Source organism: Paroedura picta, chromosome 7 (genome assembly GCF_049243985.1).
Source record: "Paroedura picta isolate Pp20150507F chromosome 7, Ppicta_v3.0, whole genome shotgun sequence".
Taxonomy (NCBI): domain Eukaryota; kingdom Metazoa; phylum Chordata; class Lepidosauria; order Squamata; family Gekkonidae; genus Paroedura; species Paroedura picta.
In genome coordinates, this window is record NC_135375.1 from 55,396,213 (window position 1) to 55,419,878 (window position 23,666).

Sequence of the window (23,666 nt, forward strand, 5' to 3'; positions counted from 1 at the left end):
AAGTTCTGGCACTTAAGAGTCTGAGTGGTGGTTCTTGAGGCAGTCAAAGTTTGCTTTTGAAATGTCTGTAAAGTGATGTACCTTAGAATGTTGTCCAAGAATTATTGTACTCAAATGAATTGTCAGAAGGCCTAATACAATAAGGCAACTTGTGGTCTAACTCAAAGAACACATTGCGAAAAAACCCACCTGTTAATGTTTGGTTTTAGCAGAAAAACTCAATTCACCTGAAACAGGAGAGCTGAACTCAAGCCCAGTGTTGGCACATAGCATTGGAGCAATAGGCAGCTGGACTAGATTTATTCTTCTTTTAACAGTCATACAAACAATAATTTTCAAAGCTCTTGTTTTAGAAACAGCAAATGCATTTCTTTAAATTCAGGGGTTCATGTGAAGAAAGTACTCCCACCACTTGCCTTGTTGAGAGTGGAGACCTGAATATCGATTAACTATCATGCTGGCATCAGAACTACTCTTAGGATTCAATTTTTTTGTTGTTTTGCATATTTTATTGATCAAAAGTGGTAAATGAGCATCAAGCGTGCAAGAAGACGATGAATTGTTTACTTGCATAAAATAACCTTTCAATAAGGGAAGATGCATTGCTCACACTTTTGGTGCTGTTCTGCTGCCCGAAGCAGATGGCATTCAGCTGCTATTGATTTGCTCCCATAGTTACAGAGCAGCATGGAACCAGGCATGCTCATTTCAGTTGTGCGTGTGTGTGCTCTTTCTAAGGAGACGATGATAGTGCCCTCATTCTACTAAAGAAAATACTTTGTAAACCAATACACTGAGATGAACGAAGCAAAATAGGCTGAACAAACAAGCAAAACAGAATACCTCTCTCTCAGCCTGGGAGAACCACATTAATTTTAAGGAACTTGCTGATATTCATAGTTTTACTCATATGGTATGGATAGTGTTTTGAACTTGAACTGTTCTTTGAAGAGAGGTCTGGTAAAGGGTACTGCAGTCTTGCATTCATCTAGTCAGGTATTGCAACCCTCCCCCCATCTCCCCCAGAGGGAATTTGATGAATATCTCATTGGTGTTGGTGGTTGCTGTTTTTCAGTCTATGCTGCAGGGCACTTTAAGTGTTCCACTGTTTTATTTAGAGTGCAGTGTAGTGAATAGCAAATAGTGATGGGGGAATTTTGCTGCTATGATTTTTTTAAATATGCTCTGGCTATTACAACTTATCCTACTAGCCTTAAAGCACGGAAGACTAGTTTTATTACACTATTGTACTTCATTTGTTTAGTTGGGTCTGATCTCAGTCAGTAAACAATAACTGGCAGTTTGCCTCCATGTTCTGAGCAAAGACAGATCTGTTCTACTACCAGCCACCTGGTGTGCTTTTCAACCAGATATGCCAGGGATTGCCTATTGCACCCAAAATGTGCTTGTCACTGAGCCACAGGTTTTCAGCCTGAAATGTTTCCTCCTTTATATTTAACTTGTTCAGAGCCTAATTTGGATAATTTTATCCTGCCATTTTTCTTTTGCGTTCAGTTAACAATCTGCTCGAAGGCAATTAACTCATCCATAACTATACAATTCAAATTATACAAATACCATCATAACCCCTCATTAGATCCACAAAAAGACTTCAAATGACGGGGAGGTTGGTTAAGAAAAATGCCAAAGATCCTTCCTCCCCTCTTTGGAAAGGTGGGGACAATGGTAGATAAAGTCCAAGTTCAGCTAGTAACAAACTGAACAGCTTTGAGTGGCTCTTATCCAGACGGTGGTTCTCTGGCTGGGCTGGCATGCCCCAGGTGGCAAACGGTCATCATAAGTAAACTGCAACATGACAATACTTTACATGCACACACACTAGAGTGGGGGAGATCAATCATACTGGTGGTGAAACTTTCAGGTTTTTGTGTAATCCTAACCAATAGAACCTTGTCTGGATTAATCCTTTGCTTGACAATCCTCAACCAGTTTACAATCACTAGCTTCAAACACCAGCCTGACAAATCTACAGCCTCCTAAAGCTTCTTTTAGAGGGGGAAAAATCAAACTTTTCCCCCAAGAAGAAAAAATTTGAGATTAGTGACATTTTTGAGAAAAAATATATATTATATAAGCAAAAGTATGGTTAGAAGTGGGCACACAGTGGTTAATGCACTTAATTCAGAGCCATCTGCATTTTCTTATCAGTTCTCTGAGGCAGCTGTCAGCATAGTTTGTTTCAAAAAGCAGTTGAGATAAGTCTGGCTTTCTACAACTACTCTGAGCTATGAGGAAGTTACGCATATACATTCTTTGATCGTACTCAAATGTAGCATTAAATTCAGATTAAATTAAATTAAAATTCTTTTAAATGGATCAGATTTAAAATCTTTCCATTGGAGCAAAGATTGCAGAACATAGTAATACTTGTGGAAGTCAGATGTGGGACCACAAAAGGTGTGGTTGTGGTGGAAATGTTCCTATTTTAGTAGTGTGGGTTCAGATAACTGAGTCTCGGCAATGCACTGGAAAAGTTTAATCAGCACTGACAAATGGTAAATGCACTATTTTGCTACTGCTGATTTAGAAACTGCTGATGAATGTGTGGCATCTACTAACACCATTTTAATACAGTTTATTGAAACAGTCTCTCGACAATTCATACATGATTCACAGGTTCATCACTGCAATTTCTACAAGATAACTTAGGCTATTTGAAGCTGCTTTTGGAAATCAGCACATCACCTAAATACTAATGGAGAAAAGCTTATCCTTATCCATGGTTCCCTTATATATTTCTGAAATGGGCCTGTGGGTGGAGCATTTCTGGCCCTACGCAAGCTGTCTGAGCTCAAATCTGGCTCAATCAGGGTGCGGCCAGCAAAGTTGCCTGTTTTGGGAAGGCTTTGCTACTTCTTTAATAATCCCTCATCTTGGCTAAAGTTGAACATTTACAAGTCAGCCTTTTTGGGAATCTGAGTTGGAAGTGTCTCTTTTGTTCTTTCTTACATGTTTTCCTTAAAATTACTGCTGTCCAGTATTTTGAAGAAAATTCTGTGTATGTTTCCATTTAATATTTTGGCATTCTTGCTAGGCTGCTGCTGTTTACTAGACTGTTTCGTTTTTTTTTTAAGAACTGGGGTGTGTAGCAAGTGCATTTTTCTCTTTTCTTAGTAACTCCATGTTTTGTAGTCAATATTTGTTATTTTCTGATATACCTTATTTTATTTAAAAATTACCATCACATTATGTGGTCCAAACAATTTGGGAAAATCATAATCTCAAATTCTGCTGAGATGATAGTGACCAACTAGTTGCCTTTGCAGACTAGTGGTTTGCTATTAGATAGTCCAACACTACCAGCAAAATCCCCCAACATTTCTGGTGTTTTCACTCCTGATAATATTAGAATCAAAATATGTGCTGAGGAGTCTGCAAGAGGACTAAAAGTGCCCAAGGTCCTTTAAAGCAGTGGTTTCCAACCTTTTTATCACCGGGGACCGGTCAACGCTTAAGAATTATACTGAGGGGGGGTAGTCTTTTCCCAAGGGACGTCGCCACTTCTGCCTGAGCCCCTGCTCCACTTGCTTTCCCGGCGGCTCCCCTGACCGCCGGTGAACATCAAAGGTGAACCGGCGACAGAGTGGCAGGGCAGCCCCTGGGGAGGAGGACGAGGAGGAGCCGCGGCCCGGTACTTACTGATCTACGGACCGGTACCAGTTTCCAGACCAGGGGTTGGGGACCACCGCTTTAAAGGGTTGATATACCACAGCTCAGCTATGGAAATTATGAGTGGCAAACATGACCTATGGAGTCCAAATATCAGGTGAACCACCCATTGTCACAGACGTCCTTACAAGTCTAAAGAGCTAATGTACTGTGGACGAACTGGGAGGTGAGGGCACTCCCTTTTTCAAGTTCTCTCCTTTCTCCCCCCCCCCCTTGCTCCTGCTTCTAAGTGTAGGGATGCACTTAAAAATTAATACTGAATTTCCTTTTGTAAGTTCATAAATGGCCTGATTATAAGTTTCACTATATTGGGAGTTCTGTTCAAATATTTACTAAAATTGACATTTTCCCCAACACAGCTTTCCAGAATAACAGTACTGATATTTAAGGGAAATGATAATCTTACCCTTCCAAACTTTCAAATATGGAATTAAAATATTAATTTTTGAAGTGCATACCCCTATTGTGAAGTTTACAAACAAGCCGTGATGGCTTCTGTTTCCCCTTGGACATCTTAATGCCATCTTGAAAGGGAGAAAAGTATGATATACATCTGTTGTGTTTTCCCCTTTAAAAACAATGGATAGCTCATTGCTAATAGCACTGGGAGAGCTCTTTAAGCTACTGTTGTAGCTTATACAAGCAGATGAAAATATACTACAAAATGTTCTGTAAAGATTCTGGGTTTTAATCCCAATGGAGGTCGACGCTCAAGCCTACTTACTGTAGCCAGAAGGTATTGATTTTTTTCTCCACCATTTTTAGCTGCACCACCGAATTAGATATTGTGAAACATCCTTCCTTGTGAAGAGAGGAAAAACTGTCATGAACTTTTTCACCCTAACAATAGGGCATCTCATACTAAAAGATTGCAAAAAGAATTTAAACCTCCAAAACCACAGCATCTTAGCGCATAATCTGAATCTTCAAGGCATAAGATGCTTGTGGATCTTGAACAACTAGGTTACATGACTGGTGGGAAAAATGAATTTTTATAGCCGTTTTGTGTGTTTAAAAAGAAAATCAATCAGCAAAAACAATGCAGTCCTCTGGTGTGCTCTCAGAAGGTTAGCAAAATGGTCTTGTCTAAGTTTTCAGCAAGCTGTTCTGTTACTGTTATAATTGGCTGATGAGTAGGTTTGTACCTAACTAGAATGCCAAGGTTCGATTTCATGGTGTCCTCTGTGAAGATGTGTCACCATTTGTGCTGGCTTCAGTGACATTTTTTTTTAAAGGAAACTCATGGGAAATCATTATGCTGTTTATATGTCTCCCATTCTGGAGAGCATTATCCTGTGATATTTTAGCACTGTTTTCCACTGCATGATGGCATCTAGCTAAGGTTACGGCAGAACAAGTCCCTCTGCAATTTTGTGACTATATTTTACTTACTGAAGGAGAAAAGATAACTGACAATTAAGAATTTGGGATGTCACCGAAAGAACATGTGCGACTAATCAATGGCATCCTCTGGGAATATGTTTTTTTATGAAGCTGAGAAGGTAGAAAAATTGGGAGTTAAGGGATTTTATTACATAATAATCTTGTATGCATTTAAAACATTTCTGGTAAACATTTCAGAAATGTTTTTTTATTTTATTTAATATATCCCTGAACAGATTTAATAAAATATGACAAGATATATTGAATATCTCTAAAACACTTGATGTAACCATGTCACAATTTTTTAGTTCAATGAGCATTGATCTCTAAATCCAGTTTATTAATCTGGAGGCAGGAAACAGCCATTACAGTTTCTGTTTTTAAACACCTTATAGCACAAGTATTATCTTCTGGAATGTTGCAAGCTTTGAGCATATTCAGATCACCTCAAGAACAATCTGGATACACATTCCATAATCTCATGTTTGTTGTATCACATTTGCTAAAAAGATATACATATCTTCATGAAAACAATAATTCATAGTTAAATGAATTATTAGACAAGTTTGTCAAGTAATCACTGTTACCAAAACCAGAATCTTAAATAAAATACCCATGTTGGGTAGATGTATACCTCTTAGTTTCAAGTATGAAAGGAGGATGGCAATCACAGTCACTTCTCCCTTGATACTAGAAGCACCAGATTGGATGCAAAATACTGGTCTAAAGGCAAACAGTAAAAATTCCCAGCCTGCTTCTAAGCCAGCGATTCTCAATCTGGGTGTGGCGACCCTTTCACAGGAGTTGCCAGACCATTAGAAAACATAAGCCAGGCCATACACCACCAACAAGACATAACACCTTCCATGCATTTATGCCTGTCCTTTTTTAGTTCCTGATGGGTGGCCAGTTGTAGAGAGGTTGAAATAAATATGATACACCAACCCTCCTTGCAACAGCCTGCTCTATTTTAATAATTCCAGAGTAGTATCCAGGTTACTGTGTTGCCACAAAAGTCCAGGTACCTTAAGAGTGTTACCCATGCTACATCATGCTTCAAGACAAAAATTAATTTATTTGTAATTAGAAATAAGTATTTCACTATATATAATTACATATTGTTTTTGTGATTAATCACTATGCTTTAATTATGTTCAATTTGTAACAATGTTCTGCATATCAGATATGTACATTATGATTCATAAGAGTAGCAAAATTACAGTTATGAAGTAGCAATGAAAATAATTGTATGGTTGGGGGTCACCATAACATGAGGAACTGTATTAAAGGGTCGTGGCACTAGAAAAGTTGATAACCACAGTTCTAAGACTGTCAGGAGAATAGAAAGGAAATATTGTGGATACAGAGGGATATAAAGTGACACCTCCTTGTAAATTTGTAGGTCTAAGGTAATTTTATGGGGTGATTGTTTGGAACACGGGGACTGACTCCAAAGTTATGAGTTGCTGCATTGGATTCTGCATCTGTGATTTTCTCTCGTCACTGGTCAGGACCAATAGTGGCATTAGTTTTGCATTTCCTCAGGAGAGTGGGTAGTCCCATCTCCCATCATGCCTCCCGCTTTTCCTTTATCTGAGCATATGCAATAATGCACTCATGTCATAATGCAATCAAAAGTATAAAAAAATAATAATTCACACACAGGCATCCTTCAATTCCCATGGCACTCAAATAACCCAAACAAGTGGGGGGGGGGATCTTCTGTTGATGTGCACTCAATCACTATGCTTGCATGAAAGCAAAGTACAGTGACTGCCATTACACATCTAGTTTTCTGCATGAAAGTTACAAAGTGGCCCATTACACCTTAAATCATGAAATGCATTTGGGAAGACAACGGAGTGAGGGGATGTGTAGTCCTTTTCGGTTTGTTTGTTTTTACTTTATCTTTCTGGAGTGTCCCAGAAAGCAGGTGCTATTGTTATTGCAAATTTGCATTGTAACGTGATCATGTTCAAAAAACTTCAAAAATATGGAGGGGGAGGCAGGAGGAGAGTTAGATTGTTGGTCAGACTTGATATGTCATCACTTGAGGTGGAAGTGGAGGAGGAAGGAGACTCTAATCCCAAGCATCCTCATTGGAAAACCACAAATTCCCTCCCAGGGGAGGAGAGAAATCACATTTTCCAAGGATTCTCAAGCTACGTGGCAAACAAGGAAAACATTTCAATCTGTCCCTTATGAGTGATTTTTGTGTGAAAGGTGGTTATTCCACAGAACACTAAAGAGGCCATTTCAGCATTTTTCGTGGCTGTGGAAACAGTATGCGACTTTACCATGCACTGGCACAAACAACTCAGGAAGAGACCACACAAGTTGTCCTGGGAAAGTACAACACCTGTCTAACAAAAGCAAAACAAAGACAGGCAGTAAAGAAAAGAAGCTGATAATGGCAGTGTTGAGCACTGATTTGAACCACAAGAGAAGCTGAAATGTTTCTTGAGGAATTAAGCCACCATATTGGGCCAGCTTAAGACATCCATCAAATTTAAGACACTCCTTAACATTACCAAAAGTTATTTCAGTAATTTATGAGTGAGGGAATGGTACAAGCAAGCCAGCTCATGCATTGAAAACCCTACAAGGTTGTGATTAAGTCAGCTGTGACTTGAAGGCACTTTCCACTACCGTAAACTATAGTTTATTTAATTTGTGTATAAATACAAGTTCTGGCTATAGCAGACCATTGTAAGTAAATCTCAGAAGCCTCACTGGGGTCAGAAAACCCACATTGTTTCTGACCCCTTAGTAGGCAGAGATGGAGTGTTAGGAACCTGTGGTGAGTGTCTCACAGCTGTAAGGAAAATTCTTTTCCAAATTGCAAAAACATGTTTGTGTTTTGTTTTTAGTTTTAGAATAAGACATATTTTAATACATCTAACATGAAATATTAGTTAGATTAAAACTGGAGGTCCAGAGTCAAATCTGTCTCAGAGCTAAAGAATACAGCATGAAATCAGATCAGTGGCTCTCTTTCAGCTAAAGTTTCCGCATAGGGATATAATTCTTTGTGTTGAGAGTAAGAACAGTGGCTTGAAAATTGATAATCAAATGCTCCATCTTGGTGCAGCATTATTTGCCTGACCTCCTTTCCCAAAGAGCAATTCCTCAGCATTGAGAAAGTGGCATGGCAACTGCAGTGGGACAGTGGAATCAGCAGAAATTCTACCCACATATATAACTGGAAATGTCTTTCTAATCACTGGACATTGCTCGGCCCGGTACTTTTTAACATATTTATTAATGATCTAGATGAGGGGGTGGAGGGACTACTCATCAAGTTTGCAGATGACACCAAATTGGGAGGACTGGCAAATACTCCGGAAGATAGAGACAGAGTTCAACGAGATCTGAACACAATGGAAAAATGGGCAAATGAGAACAAGATGCAATTTAATAAAGATAAGTGTAAAGTTCTGCATCTGGGTCAGAAAAATGAAAAGCATGCCTACTGGATGGGGGATACGCTTCTAGGTAGCACTGTGTGTGAACGAGACCTTGGGGTACTTGTGGATTGTAAACTAAACATGAGCAGGCAGTGTGATGCAGCGGTAAAAAAGGCAAATGCCATTTTGGGCTGTATCAACAGAGGCATCACATCAAAATCACAAGATGTCATAGTCCCATTGTATACGGCACTGGTCAGACCACACCTGGAGTACTGTGTGCAGTTCTGGAGGCCTCACTTCAAGAAGGACATCGATAAAATTGAAAGGGTACAGAGGAGAGCGACGAAGATGATCTGGGGCCAAGGGACCAAGCCCTATGAAGATAGGTTGAGGGACTTGGGAATGTTCAGCCTGGAGAAAAGGAGGTTGAGAGGGGACATGATAGCCCTCTTTAAGTATTTGAAAGGTTGTCACTTGGAGGAGGGCAGGATGCTGTTTCTGCTGGCTGCAGAGGAAAGGACACGCAGTAATGGGTTTAAACTTCAAGTACAACGATATAGGCTAGATATCAGGAAAAAGTTTTTCTCAGTCAGAGTCGTTCAGCAGTGGAATAGGCTGCCTAAGGAGGTGGTGAGTGCCCCCTCACTGGAAGTCTTCAAGCAAAGGTTGGATACACACTTTTCTTGGATGCTTTAGGATGCTTAGGGCTAATCCTGCGTTGAGCAGGGGGTTGGACTAGATGGCCTGTATGGCCCCTTCCAACTCTATGATTCTATGATTCTATGAAATATCTTTCTAATTCATGCACACTTCTCTGAGATCCTTGCCGGAAGGAATGCTGGAAAATTTAACAATTTCCTAATTTTGATCCAGAGGAAACTATTTATCAAAAATATCAAAAGTTTGGCAACAGGAACTACCATGTAATGCGTAGTTTGCAAACATTTAATGCCCATAAAAAGTTAAAATTAACTTATTCCTCTTGTTCTTGCAAAACAAGATGTCTAGGACTGTTACAGTCACCATTTATCAGCCAAAACTAGTAATAAGTGATTAAGTAAGGCTTTGATTCTGCTCAAGGTTATGTATGTATGTATAACAACAACTAGCATGCTCAACAACCTCTCTGATTTTGGTCACAAAATGCTGAATTATTCCAATAGACCTCCAATGGGCCCATATATTCAAACTATCTCTGCTTGTGTTAAAAAGTACATTTAATTGCTTGCAGAGCTTTCAAGTTTTTCTTCCAGTGCCTAGATTAGTAACTATTAATGGTTTGTTTTATTTGGGTTCACAGTATATATTGTTATGCAGTTCACATATCCTTTGGCTTGCATTGCTCTCCGTTCTTCCCGCCATGCATAACTGGAATGCAGAGCAAGATGAATTTTATAGCAGTAGAGTGCTGAATTAACAAAATGCAAATGGAAAAGACATTAAATGCAGAATGCTCACTTAAAGGTGAACTGAAAGGCTTTGTACCTATCAGAATGTCAAGGTTTTATGTCTATAAGAACAGATAGGGACCTACTTTGATTGCGCCTGACTCCCTCTTTGTATACGTTAGTTTTTGAAAACCATATTTTCACATAGCTAAAATAGCTGTAATGGGCTGACTCACAAGTATATTCATTGGCTACTTGGCAGTCAGGTGGTGAACTCTTTCAGATCATCTGAGGAATCAAGTATATTCATGCACTTCCCATATTGCTATCTGCAGAAATATCAGCAGAAATATCCTGTACTCAGACCAAATAAATAAAAATGACCATAAAATATTGGTTCATTTTTTTTTCAAAACAATTTGCCATATTTCTGCAATGTGTATGTCTCATCACCCACTCTTGGCCTATGATGGCACACTGCAATATGAATTAGGGATGCACAGCTTGAAAGAAATCTGTATTTTGTGGATCCAATTATCAGGGAGTAAAAAAAAAAATTGGCATTGCAGGTTCTAAATAGGGGTTTGGCATTTGGATCTGCCCCCCCCCCCCATTCCAGATTCTGCAATTATTTGACTTCATTATTCCCTATAGGGAACCTTCTCAGATAACTGGAGGAGCTGTTTTCTTATCAAACAGTACCAATTGCAACAGAGCTGCTAGTGTCTGTCCCTTAAATACTCTCCAAAGAGGTCCAGTTCTACTGTTTGCTATCTCCCCCTGCTTGCTATGGGCAGAGAATTTCATGCTTTATCCAGGACAAAAAAACCAAGCCAAAGACACAAGAGCAAGCACAGAAAACTATGGGACAATCTGGCAAGCCTAAAACAACCAATGTTGAAGTAGAGCATCCAAGCCAAACCAGTTTAACAATGAGGGATGTAGTATAACAAATAACAGGATTGCCCATAAGGAACAATGGAAGATGCTGGGATGTCCACTGGAGCCAGGAATGCCAATTGACCTGCATGGATTCCACTGAAATACATTATCCTAGCAAAATCACAAGCCAGCATGGCACCCCAACAGAAGCAATGTCAATCCAGAAGAACCTAGGATAACTTATTTGGGTCCTTTTGCAAGCACAACAGAGCCAACAGCAATCTTCATAAACTCAGCAGAACCAGAGCCAGTGAGTTAACACAAATCCATTAAAACCAATGACAATCTACAAAAGCCTAGCAAAATGAACTTAAGCAAGGAATGGCACTTTTGCAAGCTGAACAGAACCAAGGCCATCAACAGATGTCCATCAGAACCCTGGGCCAGCATGGCAGAGTAAGCCCAAGAGAACCAATGGCAATCTACAGAAATCCAGTAAATCCAGAGACAGCCAGGCAGACCTGTAAGACAATAACAGTCACAAACATACAGATTAACATCAATTCCACTTCCACATGATTCCACTACCCTGTGACAATTGCCCCCTTTTCCACAAATCACAATGGCCATTTGGAATAAATGACCCTGTGGTCTTTTTGCTCTTATTATGGAACAGCCTCACTTATCCATACCATGTAATACTACCTCAGACTTCCATTTTTTCATCCATTTTTAGATGATATTCATTCTTCTCTGTAGACATCTTTTAAAATTATCATTTTCCGTTTTCAATACTAAGGACAGTCAGGTCACAAGTTTCAACTAATGAGATTGCTTCTTCAGAAATATGTATACTGGAGTTGGCAGCAATGTTCGGTCTGCAATGACTGTGCCTATAATAATATGAACTGCATATTTCAGAACAGGTGTAATAGTCTAGAAGAGTTGATGAACATTTTATATTATTTTGATTGATCATCATTTTCTTCCTATTCCTTATATAAGAAACTCACTGAGTTTTTGTATACTTTATGTTGTTTTATATTGTTCTATTTTATAATTGAGTTTTTCTAATAAAATGTTGACAAGTCATTCTTTAAGTGATGATTATTGAAAACTCAGCTTCCTACATGTGTAATTTCTTACACATAGCTTGGAATTCTCTACATTTCAGTTTCATGTACAGCTCCCTATCTGTTTATAGATGAACCAGTGCATTGTAAACTGATCTGTCAAGCTAAACGCTCTCCTCACCTTGTTAACATGCTCTAAATCTTTCGTTAATGAAACCAGCAAGGGCCCCCAGACACTCAGGAGACTTCTTTCTCCATGCTGCCGTGATGGATGAGAGTCTTTCAAACCCTAGAAATGAAGTTACTATAATTATTAAATATATGCAGCTGGAAAACAAATAAGGCAATCTTCATTTCTTGAAATTTACCTAATAGATCTGATGAAGTGGACTCTGGCTTTAAAATGCTTTCTTCACAATAAACTTTAAAGCGTCATAAGACTTTCCCCCTATGTATTATTATACATTTTAATGTATGCATTATATTGATCCAGTTTTTCTTTGTTGTAGAGTATTATTTTAGAAAATGAAGAACTTCCTAAAATTTTTCTTGACTTCCTCAACATTCGTCATTTTCCTTCTCTCCCAAAAGCAGAAAGTTGTGGGTAAGACTTCAAACTAACAGTTTCAAATAAATAAATAAATAAATGGCAGTAAGCTACAGATAGGCTCTTAGCAGTTGAAGCACTAGCTCTCTTTAAAACAAGTCCATCATCTGGAACTTGTAATTACAAATTCACATAAGCATATATCTAATTCCTAAATATGGTTTCAACAAGTTGATCAAAATATCCACATAGTGGGGCTGGATTCCCAGGGTTATGGCAGATATTTTTCCAAGTCAACAACAACAACCACCACCTTTATTGACATAAATTTTCCAAGTCCTGTTTTCAGAACAATCGGGGGGGGGGGGATGTTCCAAGTCCTGTTTTCAGAAAAATCTGGGGGGAAAGGGTTTTAATGAGAAGCTAAACGCTCCGCCCCCAATGGAACAGCAGTGTCTATAAATGTGTAGATGTGTGGATATTGGGTGACTTTAGCAATGCAAAATAGAATTCAAGAAAGAAAGGAGGTGAGCGGGGCATGGGAAAAGAAGAGGGGTTGTAGATAGAAATCATGAGAAATACAAGAGAGAGAGAAGGTCTGCCAATGGCATGTGGGGAAATTAGGGAAGGGCATGTGAGGCAATTAGCCAGGTAGCTAGGCAAGGGGGCTAGGGTGAGGGAAAAGCTTAGGAGGGTGGATGACTGGGTGAAATTTGGAGCAAAGAAAATTGAGAGGGAGCCAAGGAGGAAAAACTGGGGAGGCAGTTGAGCAAGAGAATTTTAAGGGGCAAAAAAACCCCAACCACTAGAGAGTGGATGATGGGGAAACAGTATGGAAGATGAAAGTACAATGCGGGGAGGATAGTCAAATGGAGTTAGAGAAAGAGGATTGGAATAAGGGACTAGCAGAAAAAGGCTTGAGATTCCCCCTTCTTCGAAATCCTTGCAGATCTCCATTTGTAGGCTTCACTGGGTGTAAATCTGTGGCTGCTGTGATTCTCCTAGTAGCAGCACTCTCACAAGGATGGGGAAGCTGCCTGTCTTGAGGGGGGAAATCTGCAAGACTTTGCAGATCTGAAATAACCATCACTGAAATTAGGTTGTTTCCATAACAGTTGCACTTGCAATTGAACAAGTCATTAAAAAGACACTCTTACAGAATCCAATTATCAATTTTATTCATGATATATTGAAAAATTCCTTGTGTTTGGCTTCAAATAAGAGAATGATATCCCAGATGTGTAATACTGTATTTTTCCAAATTGCCCTAATTTAGCTTTTTATCCAGGGTATGATAAAGGAGTATGTAGACATTTATTATTTATTATTAATGTTTCTTTCTTACTGGGACTCAAGACAGATGGTTTTCCCATTTATTTTTATGGACACTATCTTTTTATGTATTGATCTGAGTAGGTACCGTTCACAGAAATCCTTATGCACATCAGAGTGTAGATATCTGGACCAAATGGAAGTATATAAAAATGTGAAGGGACTGAATCATCCGTTGTATAGATTGCAGAAACAGGCTAGTTGTTAGAAAGATTCTCAGCTATCAAACTCATCTGGTTAAAGCTATTAGGATACAGTAATTCCTAAAACTGTCAAGACATCTGGCTACACTGAAACATTAATGTCAAGACAATGTGATGGCACCGCATCTGTGCCTTGCAATAGAAAATATTTCTAAACAATATAATTCTTTATACAACCTATTTTGTATGTATTATTATATTTCAGTTCATTTGAAGAGTTAGAATCTGAAGAATCAAGGTAAGACATTCAGAGTTATATGATATCACTGTAATAATAGTGAAAACATTTTAGAAGTCATGTTTTATTTAATCAGAGCTTGTCTTTATTTAAAAGTTTTTATTGTTGGGTGAATTGTGCCTAAGGTGTGTTAAGGTTATAAACATTGTACAGTTTCTATAAGTAAAAGTGCTATAAGTAGAGGTAGTTGACAGAGATGGATCTTGCCTGCCTTTTCCTCCCCCACCCCCCATCAGTTCCATGAATGCCCTGAAAAACCTCTGTTGAAGGTTGAGGGATCCTCCTGAACATAGCTCATAAGACAATCCATATTTGCTTCTGAGGGATTTTGAATCAGAAAACTTGTACTGACTCACCACCACCACCTATCCCACAATGCCTAATGAGAGCTGTCATCTTAACTATGTTGTTTACTCTGGAGGTCCACAGTAGCAATTGCTTGATGAAAATCTCTTATGTCTGCATTACACATGTATCAGAACTAATTTTTTCTACCTCTAGATGCTTAGAAACTAACACAACTATAATTAGAGTTAACTGTTTAAACCAGTTTAGTGTATTCTGCTCTACAGAGAAATGGCCAAGTGGTTTACTGCTGCTTATTTATCTTAAGGTAAACTGGAGAAAGTATTTGAAAAAATTAAGATTAAAATACAACAAAAAGAATAAATACTGGCCAAAGTATTCAAAGGCAACAAAACAGCCAAAACTAATTAATGATGAAGTTTTAACAAAAATGACATTAAGGGTTTCTGACAAGTCTTAACAGCCCATTTTACCATGGGATTATTCCAGAGCATTCATTTGAGAATGATGTCCGTGAATGGCAACTTGTAACACTGAACACCACTTGTAACACTGAACTCACTGTTACTTGCCTTTAAGTAAATCTAACCTAATCTAGTCCTTAAAATAAATCTCTTGTTATTTTGAAAGTGGAATTTTTCTTTTCCATAGAGTCAGCTTTTATAAACAAACATACCACCTAACAATATTTCTTTATTGATGCTAGTTTGTAGTATATTCATTTTAATGTCCCTTGATGCTGATATTCCTGTTCTTGACCTTTCCAGCAAACTGTCCCACCAGCCAGTGCTGCTGTTCCTAAGGGATCCATATGTCTTGCCTACAGCCAATGGTAATCAAACCTGTCATCTGTTAACAGCTGTTTACTGATTTAACCCTACACCACACAAACCACGTTGTTAATACATGCTGAGCCCAAGTTCTAATAATTTGCCTACATGTCAGGAGTTTAAATACCATAACTAGGAAATATGGGGAAAGAATCCTACATCATATATAATAAGAGTAACTGTATGGAGTTTTTGCTGTATGGAGTTTTCACTGTAATGTAGAAGCTGATTTGTGACTGTTTGCCATTGGTTGTGGGATTATCTTGTTAATAGGACTAGTTACAACAAGAGGAAAAATAAATTTGTAGATTATGCATTTGCTGCCCTGAATTTATTGTACAACCTCAGTATCCAGTACAAAAAAGGGGGTGGGGGCTAGCATCTTGGTCTGCTTACAAACCTTATTTTTCGCTAGCAAAAGGGTCCTTTGTTGGTGGGGAGAAGGTGATTTTAGCTGATTCTCCCTCCCACTCCCTCCCAGGTTATACATTCTGATTTCCTAAGAGAATGTGATTGGGGGAGGGGGCAGTATTTTCAACTTCTTTTTTTTTCTTTCTTTTTTTGCATGATGTTTCAATGCATATTTTGAAAACCTAGCCTGCTCATTTTGGCTTCATTCATTCAGAAAGCTTTTGAATTAACCACTCACAAGCAGCATCAGGCCCATGGCATTTTTTCTAGCTTCTGAAAACAGCAGGTGACATGAGGGTGAAACAAAGGCTTTTATTTACAGCCACTTCTGTGATAACACACAGATGCTTCACCTTTCTTTCCACCTGGGCTTTGTTCGCCACTTCTATCAGCCTAAGAATATAAGGAAGGTTCCAGTGGAACTTTGCCTCTACTGAAGTTCTTCAGAAGAGCAACACAAATAAAACACATATTCTTCCCATCAGCGCTAGCAATGATATCCAAAAATAGGGATGTTCTGTCATCAAGGTGAAGCATTTGGCTTTCACTGGATTCGTGATATATTTTCTTCCTATATCTGACTGATGGGAAGGGGGGGTCCTTGTTGGAATTAATGGCTTGCTTTAACAGTTTTCAAACATTACTTCTTTTGAATAGTCAGAATGACACTGGAGGAACAGTAGTTCTAATAAGAAAAAAAATTGGCAAGTTTAAACAACAACAAAAAAACCTAGCTGTACCCAATCCAGTATTTGTTAAAGTGACTTGAAAATTCTAGCCTCGTGAAAAAAATACAATAATTTATAGTAGTCTTTCCTATGGGTTTAGTTTTCATTAGTTTCTTTTATATTTTATTATGTGATTAATAGCAGTACTTCTCTGTCTTAAGGAATATTGCCCCTTGTTCCCAACTTTCTGTAAGGAACTTGACCTTTTTTACACAGACTAGACATGCTATAGTCTTGCTGTTCCAGGGAAACATATGTGATAGTATACGCTTCTACCAGTCAACTTGGACTAAACAGTGCTGTAAACTACAATGGAAAAACTGCTGTGAAGTATTCCCAGTAGAAATCTTGGAATTCCTTCAAGTATATTGAGATTTTGTTAGAAATTGAATTGCCAGTGTAATCCATCTTCCTTGTGAGAAAAGATTCAGATAAAGAGCTAGAGCCTAGCAGCATTAAGTATTAGAACATCCCTTTAAATCAATAAGCTACAAATCTGGCAGTGCATTCAAGCAATGCCCAGTGCTACACTAAAGTGAGTTTAGTGCTGAAACAGCATTACTAATAGCACAGTCCTGAGCACAGATAAAACAGGGTAGTGATGCAATATCCTAAATTACACTGAGCCTTGCCTTGTTAAGTTCTACAAAAACATTTATATTGTATTGACAAACCAAAGAAAGCAGTTTTTCTTCTCTTCTTTTTCCAGATGAGTTTCCAAATGTAGTTATTGAAGGTGTACTCCGTGGATTATTTTATCCTCACCTACAGCCCAGGTAGAAAAATGGGTATGGACAATAACCTAGCTCCAGCAAGATGAAAAGTGTATTTCAGTTATCTTCAAATCATGGACATGACTACTATAATGTAAAGCTCAATTATATTGTTTCCTTTTAGAAATTAAAATAATTGTTATTAATATTGTTCCTGTTAAAAAAATTATGAGTTGAGAAAACACTAGTTTATTCAGTCTCTTTACCTAACCCTAAACATTGAAAAAGGTTCATGCATAGAACTTGCATCATATGTTTGACTGCTTGTAATTACTGATCACACTAAGTCTTTTGTCTCAGAATGTTTGTCAATATGGTATCCACTGCAGGCAGTAGATACAAAGGACCTTCTAATACATTGTAGGTTGAATTAAGAAAATAACTGCCAAAACTAGAAATGCAATATAAACTTGAAATATTGTATCAGTATTTATGAAATAATTCTTTTATGACTGTATTATTATTACTAGGTAGGGAAACATTTGTATGCCTGAAAGCTTGGCTACAATCCTTGAGCTTCCAGACAATACACTATACTTGTTTAGCATAACCTTCTTGTATTAATTATATTCTGTAACCCCATTCTGTAACCAAAAAAAAAAATCAATTAATTAATATTCACTCATCTGTCCACAATGAATATATACATGTGATTTTTGCAAAAGGTTGGACTCCAGAATAAACACTGCAAAATAAAATGACGTGTTAGTGTTTTACTTGCATTGATTTTGAGCCTGAATAATGATTATTCAAATTCCAGCCCCCCTCAGCTGAACTCCTTTTCATACTAACACTCTGCTGTTCTTTATAACACAGAGTCCAGCCATTAATATTACATTTTCACAAGAATTTCCTTGCATTACTTGAAACAGCAATGGATTAGTGCCTAGCAATTGTTTTTCATTTTAAAAGGTGAGCCAAATCCAGGCTAGAAAGTGGCGGGCACTGTGAACAACTGAAGTAAAGATTGAACTTCATAAAATTGTCTTGCAAGCTGCCAGCTCAGAACACAATGATTGTATGTTCTATGTCCCTTCCTAGGGTAAGTAAGTGATGGAGTAAGTAAATTAACTATTCTCCTCCTTCATAATATTTTACCCTTTCTCATTATTTACAATTTGTCCGTGTTGATCGATTACAAGACATTTCAGACTTCCATCTAATTTTACTCCCTGATGTTTACAGATTTCACTAATATTCACAACAGTCCAAAATGCCCCTCAAAATCCTGTTATTGGGAGGAAAGGACCTCCCACCATGAACAGAAAATGGTGTGGGGCATTTCAAGCTGCTGTGTGGGTGAGGAAGTACATGAGGCCCTGTAAAAGCTCACTGCACCATTTTACCTGATTTCAATTGTTTGCACCTATCCATTTGGCCACAGTATCAAAGTTCAGGTTCAGAATAACAACACCTGTATCTGGATGCTAAAACTGGTAACACGCAACCTCTATATGAGCTCTACACATGCTGTGATGTAGAACTTAAAAACTTAAATAGTTCTATGAAATGTAAAGGCCCAGCAGCTGATTCTACACTGCCAACAGAAACTCTTATTTCTTACCAGGAAAAAAGGCCTAAACTTTTATAGTGTTACACTTGTAAATTCTGCTGTTTTTAATTCAAATCAAACTCGTTGGAGAACTCATTAATGCGGCAAAAGGAATCGTTGTCACCAAAGGATCCGCTGGCTCGACACGTTCAAAGCTGATACAGGGATGACCATGGACCAACTGAAAGAGGCGGTCATTGACAGAGACTTGTGGTGAAGACTTTCCTATAGAATAGCTGAGGGTCGGACACGACTGAACGGATAACATCATCATCATCATGCCTGGAATTACATTGCCTGTCAAGCCATGTATCTTCCACCCTCTTTTACAAAAGTTAATTTAAGCTATGTGAAGAGCCTCCAATTTTCAAGTATAATTAGAGGCTGGTAATGGCTGGTTCCATTATCATATCAAGGTTAGCTTTCTGTCCTAGCTAACTGCTTATGGAAAAAAACCTGGGGAAGGGGGGGGGGGCAAAAGATGAAGTAATGATCTTGGAGATTCCATCTACATTGCTCTTAGTTGACCACTATGGGCAGCTATGTCTATCCTAACTGAAGTGCACCCGGCGTACAGGACGACCCCTGGTAGGACGACCCCACCACTTGGAGGCATGTTTTTCAGGGGGGAAAAGTAGTCTTATCTGTATACTGTGTGTATATATATACATATATACACATACATATATACACATGCACGTGCACGCACACGCACACACACACACAGCCATCTTGGGGCAGTGTACATCATTTTAAAATCAAAGTAATTAATTAAAACAAGATCTATTAACTCTCTAAAAATGACATCAACGTCCCATGCATCCAAACTTCTCCCATATTACTCACCCCTATTGATTGCCGGATGTACATATTACAGGAGGGAGTGCTTTTGCATGAAACTCAGCTACCTGATTTTAAAGTGAGTAGTTATCAGGTTATAAGCTAGTATTTTCTTATTTTGTGTTGTATGTCTTGTGAGTTCTGGGTTGTGTTAAATAAAGCCATTTTTAGGAGATTAAAATAATTGTTTGCTATAACAGATATTTAATGTGTACAAAAACTAGTCAGTATAGTGAACAAACAGGGTTTTTTAAAATGCTAACATAATATAGCTATAGCAATAACATATTCACCTTTTGCATAAATTGTATTTCAACAAAGTCCTCATCTGTTGCAAAGTAAAGGCAAGTGTTCTTCATTCATGCAGAATGGTCCGTTCAGGGGGGAACGTTCATGAAGAATATCCATATAAAAATTCAGTAAAAATAACATTCCAAATGTTCTTTATTGTGGGAGAGGAACAAATGCTGTTTGGCAACCAACAAGCAGAAAAACTTGAATTAGAAAAGCTGCCTTTTAAGATAAGCCTAGTTCACCACCCAAGGGACTGCTGTGGACTGTCAAGATGGCAATGATGTGGGAGGAGGCAGCATGTGTAGCTTGCTATTGTCACTTCCTATATTGCTGCCTCTTGGGGGTCCCAGGTGGTCTGCATGGGCCCTTTGCCAGAATTATGTGACAGCAGCAGAAACACAAGAGGTCATGCATTTAGGAGGTGAGTCAGTGACATCATGGCAACTGAAGCTTAATGTAGAAAACTGCATGTAATTTCCTGACCTACCTGGCTAACAACTTCCTTTTTCAAATAGTGATGGAAGCTACGAGGCGTTCAGTCATATCAACTTAATATTAACCAACGTGCAAGGATGGTTGATGGTTTGAAGGTGGTGGGGACCTTGAGGGAAGTGACCATGTCATCCTAGGATTCTTTCTGCTGGGGCGGGGGAGTTTGTAGCCAGATGTTATGTTAGATTTTAGCAGTGGAACGTGATGACCAGTGGGACATGATGAGCATCAGGATGAACTTCTGTGAGGAATGCTTTAAGCTGATCTTGCATTGAGTGGTGGTGGACTAGATAGAATCATAGAGTTGGAAGGGGCCATTCAGGCTAAGTGCAAGTGGACACACATTGGAAGAAGGAATTCTAATATTAAATATGAGTGTTTGGATCTGAAGTGGCAAAAGAGATCTTAGGAGTACAGTGATACCTTAAAATTGCAGAGACAGTATGCATCAGAAGTGAAAAAATGAAATCCAGTGCTGGAATTTGTTAGGAAAGTGATAGCCAGCACTATAAGGCCCTTTAGAGATGTATGGTACAGCTTCATTTGACATACCGTGTACCAAAGAAACGCCAAAGTGGTGACTGTGTGTGCCTTGGTGCCCACACCACTTTCCTGGTGCTCATTAAATATTTGTAGGAAATGGGAGAACCTGGGGGTTGTACATTTTTGTGTTTATAGTAAAACTAGAGGCAAAGCCCATTGTAAGCAGGAACACAATAAGCCACGCTTGAGCCCCCAATCTACCTCCATGTGCAGGCAGCTAGGTTGCCAACCTCCAGGCTTGCAGAACTTCAGGTATAACAACTGATCTCCATGCAAAAGTTCCTCTGGAGAAAACGGCTGGAAGAAGGAAAGAAATAAAGAAGGAAGAAAGAGGGAGGGGGGGGCAGGCAGGCAGGCAGACACCACAGAGGACCAGAACTCCAAGAGATCCACACAGCACCACTGGAAAGGCACAACCCTTTTGCAACAGAAGTAACAATTCCTTGCATCTTTAGCAGCTTAAAACTAAACTTTGTCCCTTTCTCATAATCCCAAAACGTGATGACACCCAGTGTCATAGCTTCAAAATGAACTAAAATAAGTATTCCTTTATTGAATAATTAAATTACGGAATTGGCAGTGGATGTTGTGATGTTATGCTAGATTTTGCTAGATGGCTGCTAGCAAAAATTAGTTAAGGGGATAAGATTCATCAACAACTAGTACCGCAACAAGTGAACAGAACTTTCAGAAGCAATAAACCTCTGAACACCAATGCTAAGAAACAAAATCAAGGGAAGGCTTTTTCTATTTGTTGATTCTGGCTCTCCACAGCCACCTCTCCACAGGTCTCTGTGTGAAAAGGATGCTATACTAGATAGACCACTGGTTCCTGCAGTGCTCTTCATATGTTTTTATATTTGCTGCTGCACATCCATCCAAGGAAGGCTACAGGAGAAGACAGTCTCCGCCTGTCTTCTCCTGTAGGGGGCGAGGGGGCGAGGTCAGGAGAAGAAGGTCATCACAACTTTAGCCACATCCATTTAGAAGTGTCTGTAGACGTTTTCCATGAAAATAGATTTTGTATTCAAATTAACTGCAATTAATCATCTCAACATTCCCAATGGAAGACTTTTTCAAAGGCTTCATGCTTATGCAATTTTTACTGAGTGGTACTGTGTAGTGTCAGACTGCCTACCTGTTAGATCTGTGAACAAAACCCAGGTTATCAATAAGGATGCAACAGTGTTGGAGAAGGGACTTCTTAATGCTTTGGGTGAATGAAGCATATAAATAATCATTACAAGTCAGAAAATTTAATTCATATTCCCTCTCTTGAATCTTTAATAAAACCATCTCCTGGGAAGACGATGACAGCATACCCTTAATGTACCAAGATTTATCACCCAGATATTTCAATGCCACTTTTGAGATGGCCACATTTTTTTGCTTTAAAAGGTTTCCCTTATACTGTGCTTACCAAAGATTAGTTTCCTTGCATACACTGTCAACTTGTCCAGTCATCTACTTCAACCACAAATGGTTCTTTCACATCTATCTTTCCACTGTTAACAATTACACAGTCTTTGAGAGGGCGGTCATGTTCATCTGTTTGCTGCAGTTCTATGGCATGCACCACAGCCTGAAAATTCAGGAAAATATTTTTAATCCACTAAGATTATATAACAGTAATATTTTCAGTCCACCCTTCTAGATGCTCAGGGTGGGTAACATCCAAAAAATAATATACAATTTAAAAACAATACAATTTATTTTATCTTAAAGAGAAGACATTAATTGATGCCTACTTTTTTGGAGCTCATGTTCACTTCTCTCAGTTGTATCCCCCTTCCCCCAACAAAACAAAACTAACAGACAATAATCTGCTTCTGCATTCATGAGTGCATACTTTAAAACACCCTTGGTGTGGGTAGTGGCTAGGGAAAAAAAACACATAATGTTAGATCCTATGTACTGAAAATAATAGCAAGTAACTGAATGAAATTATTCTATCTTCTGCATGTAGTTCCTCAAAAGGTGCTAAAGAGGGTCAAGGATGCTCAAGCCAGAGTGGAAGCACTGGGCAGTGGCTGTGGCTTGAGTTGGAAGAGTGCACACCATAATATGTGTGTGGCATTTGTCCCTTCTCGCCCTCCCCCCAGCACTGTTTCCCATTGAGTTATGAAGGGTTTCTCAAAAGGGTGTGGAGGAAAGGGCAGAACCATTAACAGCAAATTTGAACTGAAAGAAAGAAAAAATGCCTGACGGAAAGCCCATCATAAGCCATGCCATCATCTAGTTATACTGGTACAGGCTGAAATATGTGCTGAAGCACTTGACGTAACATAGAGAACTGAAGCACTGAAGCAATGCACATGCCATAGAATTACTCATCTGGAAGTAGTCTAAGACACTACTAACTGCATAGAGAACAAACCTCAGTGGTAATTTAAAAAAAAAATCTGTACAGGGGCATGTCTGTTTTGGGCCACAGCATCATTCATTTCCACAGTTAGTCTGAGGACATAAAGAGCACTCACAGTTCCTCAGGGCCTGCAAGTCAGAATTCTTCCACCAGGTCTATGTTTGAGGCCAGGACTGTTAAGATCTGGGCTCCCCCCTCTTGACTAAGTAAGATCTAGCTACCCCCCTATTAACTCCCTGAGGTGTCTTTACGTTCTTTACGTTCTCTGTGAGCGAGGTTGGGTTTTTAGTCTGCTGCCAATTTTTCTGTTTTTTTGGGGGGGGGTTATGATTATTGACTGTTGGATTTTTGTTCTTTTAGGGCAGCGGTCCCCAACCTTTTTATCA

At 38.8% G+C, this 23,666-nt stretch overlaps 2 protein-coding genes across 8 annotated transcripts in view; one reads left to right on the top strand and one right to left on the bottom strand.

Annotated features, from left to right (window-relative positions):
• Positions 1-17,943, top strand: part of SNX24 (sorting nexin 24) — a 91,726-nt gene extending 73,783 nt beyond the window's left edge. The window contains exons 4-7 of the mRNA XM_077344408.1: positions 12,336-12,430; positions 14,114-14,146; positions 15,220-15,284; positions 17,131-17,943. Of these exons, the coding sequence (XP_077200523.1) occupies positions 12,336-12,430; positions 14,114-14,146; positions 15,220-15,284; positions 17,131-17,201 (264 nt within the window). The 3' untranslated portion in view covers positions 17,202-17,943. The remainder of the gene's footprint in view (positions 1-12,335; positions 12,431-14,113; positions 14,147-15,219; positions 15,285-17,130) is intronic.
• The window catches only part of PPIC (peptidylprolyl isomerase C), a 39,860-nt gene that overhangs the window by 3,841 nt on the left and 12,353 nt on the right, over positions 1-23,666 (bottom strand). For 2 of the 7 annotated variants that reach the window (XM_077344405.1, XM_077344404.1), the window contains exon 6: positions 22,336-22,497. In XM_077344405.1, the coding sequence (XP_077200520.1) occupies positions 22,363-22,497 (135 nt within the window). In that variant the 3' untranslated portion in view covers positions 22,336-22,362. Of the gene's footprint in view, positions 1-9,209; positions 12,116-19,767; positions 22,498-23,666 lie in introns of those variants that run through there. The other 5 variants (XM_077344400.1, XM_077344407.1, XM_077344402.1 and 2 more) reach the window with 4 other exon arrangements.